Source organism: Sinocyclocheilus rhinocerous, unplaced genomic scaffold (genome assembly GCF_001515625.1).
Source record: "Sinocyclocheilus rhinocerous isolate Xijiao unplaced genomic scaffold, SAMN03320098_v1.1 scaffold444, whole genome shotgun sequence".
Taxonomy (NCBI): domain Eukaryota; kingdom Metazoa; phylum Chordata; class Actinopteri; order Cypriniformes; family Cyprinidae; genus Sinocyclocheilus; species Sinocyclocheilus rhinocerous.
This window is the reverse complement of record NW_015645540.1, coordinates 489,563-493,600: the sequence shown is the minus strand read 5'-3', so window position 1 is coordinate 493,600 and position 4,038 is coordinate 489,563. Positions and strand designations below refer to the sequence as shown.

The 4,038-nt window shown below is 36.9% G+C and overlaps 1 protein-coding gene across 1 annotated transcript in view; it reads left to right on the top strand.

Moving 5' to 3' along the window:
• LOC107706338 (calsyntenin-2-like) overlaps positions 1-4,038 on the top strand; it is a 223,520-nt gene that overhangs the window by 203,523 nt on the left and 15,959 nt on the right. The window contains exon 9 of the mRNA XM_016510011.1: positions 2,355-2,517. Within this exon, the coding sequence (XP_016365497.1) occupies positions 2,355-2,517 (163 nt within the window). The remainder of the gene's footprint in view (positions 1-2,354; positions 2,518-4,038) is intronic.

Genomic DNA, 4,038 nt, shown 5'->3' with positions numbered 1-4,038 from the left:
CGTGTTTAAACGAGGGGGTTTAGGGGGGCGTGGGGGAGTCTTAACTTTTATAAAGAATATCTCTTTGGGTTTGAGACTTTAGTCCTTGCAACTTTAGGGATCTTATCTATTCACGAACAGCTTGTAACACTCCAAAGAGAAAGGAAAACTTGAAATCGCATCATATGACCCCTTTAAAATACAACTTCTTGTAGCAGTTTAGCAGTTAGCACAACACATGTGGAGCTGTGGTGTTCATGTGACCAACGCAAGTTCAAATTTGGCTTATGTTGTTTACCAGTTCTCCTTCCACCATCTTCTCACCAGCAGTTCCTGTCCTCTTTCATTTATTCCCACAAATAAAGTGGCAAAAGGTCAAAATAATACAATTTATTGGTACTGCGGCTTTTAAAGTTTGAAAGAGTGAGGCAATTAAATTTAGCTGGGATCTTTAAGCCTGTTTCACCATTCTGCTGAATTTTCAGAAGTTATGACTCTCAGAGTAGCAGAAGGCAGTCTATCCTCAGCATGTATATTTTTTTCTAATAGGTTTGCTTTTAGTCCTTTCTTTAATAATGCCTACAGTTATTAACTATGACTGTGTAAATGCTATAAAAAATAAATAACAAAGTGTAGAAGAACTTTAAATGGCTCTGATTGGTTTGCTTTGATATGTTAAAGGGGTCATATGATGCTATTTAAAAGATCATTATGTTGTGTATTTGGTGTAACAGAATATGTTGACATGCTTTAATGTTCAAAAAACACATTATTTTTCAAATACTGTACATTATTGTAGGTCCTCTATGCCCCGCCTCTCTCAAACGCTTCGTTTTCTACAAAGTCCCTCCTTCCGACAAGCGCAGTCTGCTCTGATTGGCCAACTGACCCAGTGCATTGTGATTGGCCAAACACCGCAAGCACTCGTCGGAAATGTAACGCCCCTTACCATAAACGCGAGCTTCATCTTTCAAAATAAATGTAAAGACAAAGCCCGAAAGGGGAACAGAGTCGAGTGACAGACACAGTGATGAAGCTGGTACGTGTTTGCAGTACACAAGCCACGGTTAAAGGGGTCATCTCCACTGTGATGCGACCCTGTCTCTCTCTCTCTCTCTCACACACACACACATCTTAAAGATTCCTAATTGCATCTACTTTCGGAAGGCCAAATAAAGTGCTTTTGCTTTCGCCTAGAAACACACAGCGTCTCCTTGACATGGCTGCTTCAACACTAACTGCTGTTCCTGAAACCACGCCTTCTTTCTTTGCTTGCACATTTGGGCGGCATTATGCAAATGTTTCCACATAGTGAGGGTAGATATGTGGGGTGTGTTAGAACGAGCCGTTTTAGGGGGGTGTGGCAGAGTCTTAACGTTGATAAAGAATATCTCTTTGGTTTTGAGACTTTAGTCTTTGCAACTTCAGGGATCTTATCTATGCACAATCAGCTTGTAACACTCCAAAGAGAAAGGAAAACTTGAAATCGCATCATATGACCCCTTTAAAGTGATCTGATGTTTCTCATACTCGTAAATCTTTGTCCCTATAATTAGTGTCTGATCATAATTATACTTAATTAATGTAATAGGACAGATAACAAATGATGAATAGTATAGCTAATGGTGGCAAATTAAGTTAAATTTCTGTTTCATTAAGGGCACGTGAACGTGAACTGAAAACCTAATTTTGATCATCTTACCCTATAGAAGCACAGATATTATTCAGATAAGAACTCAAACCTGATGGACTGACTGGAATTGTTCCTTATATATAGCAACATTGTGTCCCTGTAGTTTGTAGTTTAGACTGACCCAAACAATATTTTGGGAAGGTTTTACTGTGAATTTAACTACTAGGTGAGATTTGTTTGTTGTTTGTGAGGTTGGTTCATTTAGGGTATCATTTGTTTTTTGTTTTGTTTGTTTTTTGTTTTTTTTTGTTTGTTTGTTTTGCAGTGTGTGTCCTACCATGAGCAGTGCATTTTTAAGATGATGTGTCAATTTTAAAAATAAACTTTATAAAACACATTTAAGGACCGGTATTCTTTTCAGTTTCGTATGCATACAAAAAAAAAAAAAAGGAAAGAAAAAAAAGAAGCAAATCCTATTGGGGTCAGTCTTAACTCAACATCATAATAATTATAAGAATGACCTGCTTTGTTTGCTTTATTGGAAACATGGAACAGACTATCTGGCTCTTTCGTATGCAAAAAAAAAAAAAAAAAGGAAAGAAAAAAAAAGAAGCAAATCCTATTGGGGTCAGTCTTAACTCAACATCATAATAATTATAAGTCGGCTGATTGGTCAAGTAGTGATTTTGAAAGTATATTGTTTTGCCCCGTTAACTCGATTTAAACTATTTCTCACCTCCAGATCTGTGATAAAGAGTGGCATTACTACGTCATCAATGTGGAGTTTCCTTCAGTGACGCTTTTCGTAGACGGAGTGACATACGAACCCTACCTTGTGACGGACGACTGGCCTATCCACCCCTCTGAGATCGACGTACAGCTAACCGTAGGTGCCTGCTGGCAAGGTGAGACCATGAAGTGTTGTGAACTGTTGTTTTGATTATCCTTTGAAAAAGAGGATCGATAAAATGAAATGGTGTCATAATTGTGGTTTGCACGACCCATCCATAGGAGATGATGAATCAGCATCCACCAATTTTGAGATGTGATCAGATAGTCTCAGACTTCAGAGAGGGTGTGACTAAGAGATATCTACATTATTGATATGACAGTGTGAGCATGGCAGCGGTGGTTCGAATACCAAGAGAGAGGCAATGTGTTTGGCCTCAGGCTACCCGGATTCCTCATTTAATCAAAGAGACTCAGGCGTGAAAACATCAAAAAAGAAACACGGCCTGTCAATTTCAGCCTTTTGAAATGGAGCTAATGATCACATTTGAATGGAGAGACTGTCCTTAACATCGCTTTCATGAGCTAAATAATTAAACAAGCCTCTGAGCGAATGGAGTCACGGCTGAGTCATTGTTTTAGGCGACGAGGTCCTAAGTTCTGAGTCTTCAGCACTATTTTACATTTCTTTTCATCTGTGCTGATTGCGGATTAGTCTCTCTTTTTCGCTGGCTTTGATTTGTGATTTTTTTTTTCTTTTTTAGAAGAGGCCAATAGTAAGAATTAAGAGACCCTGAATGGGGGACAAGTTCACTTGCCATTACATCCCAGTGAAGCTGGTCTAAGCTTCACTAAACTGCAACTTTTCAAGCCATTAGCGGGCAAGATTGCTTCTCACACCCTGTCCATTTTCACTCCATGCAATCAACAAAGTAGCAACAAACCACCTCATAATGGAAAGCGGGGATGGTATTTGTTCAGGCCAAATTGAGATCCTTGCTGTCTTTGGAGTAGAAATGGGTTTTGGTGGCCATTGTCTTGACGGGACATCAGATAGGATTATCTGCTTTTTTCTACAGCTTTGTTAGCACATTAACTGATCCATTATATAACTTAAATGTGTTCAATGTTAAAAAAATATTCTAACCATCTTATTTTTCTGCAGTAGGAGTGTACTGCTACACTGTTCAAAAGTTCTGGATTATAAAATGTTTTTAGGCTGAATTTATTTGATCAAAAATAGTCAAAAACGGTAATAATTTATATATTACAATTTAAAATAACTGATTTCTGTTTTAATATATTTAAAATGTAATTTATTCCTGTGATGGCAAAGTGAAATTTTCAGCAGCCATTAGTCCAGTCTTCCGTGTCACATGATCATTTAGAAATCATTCTAATATGCTAATTTAGTGCTCATTTCTTCTTATTATTATTATTATTATTATTGGTTGTTATGCTTAATGAACCAATGGGAACTGTGAAATAGTGTATTTTTCAGGATTCTTTTATGAACAGAAGGTTCAAAAGAACAGCATTTATTTGAAATAGATATAAATAAATCTTTTGTACAATTATAAATGTATTTACTGTCATTTTTGATCAATTTAATGCATTCTTGCTGAATAAAAGTATCACTTTCTTTAAAGATAATATCCCAACATTTTGAATGGTACATTGTTGGTTGTTGTTGTTTT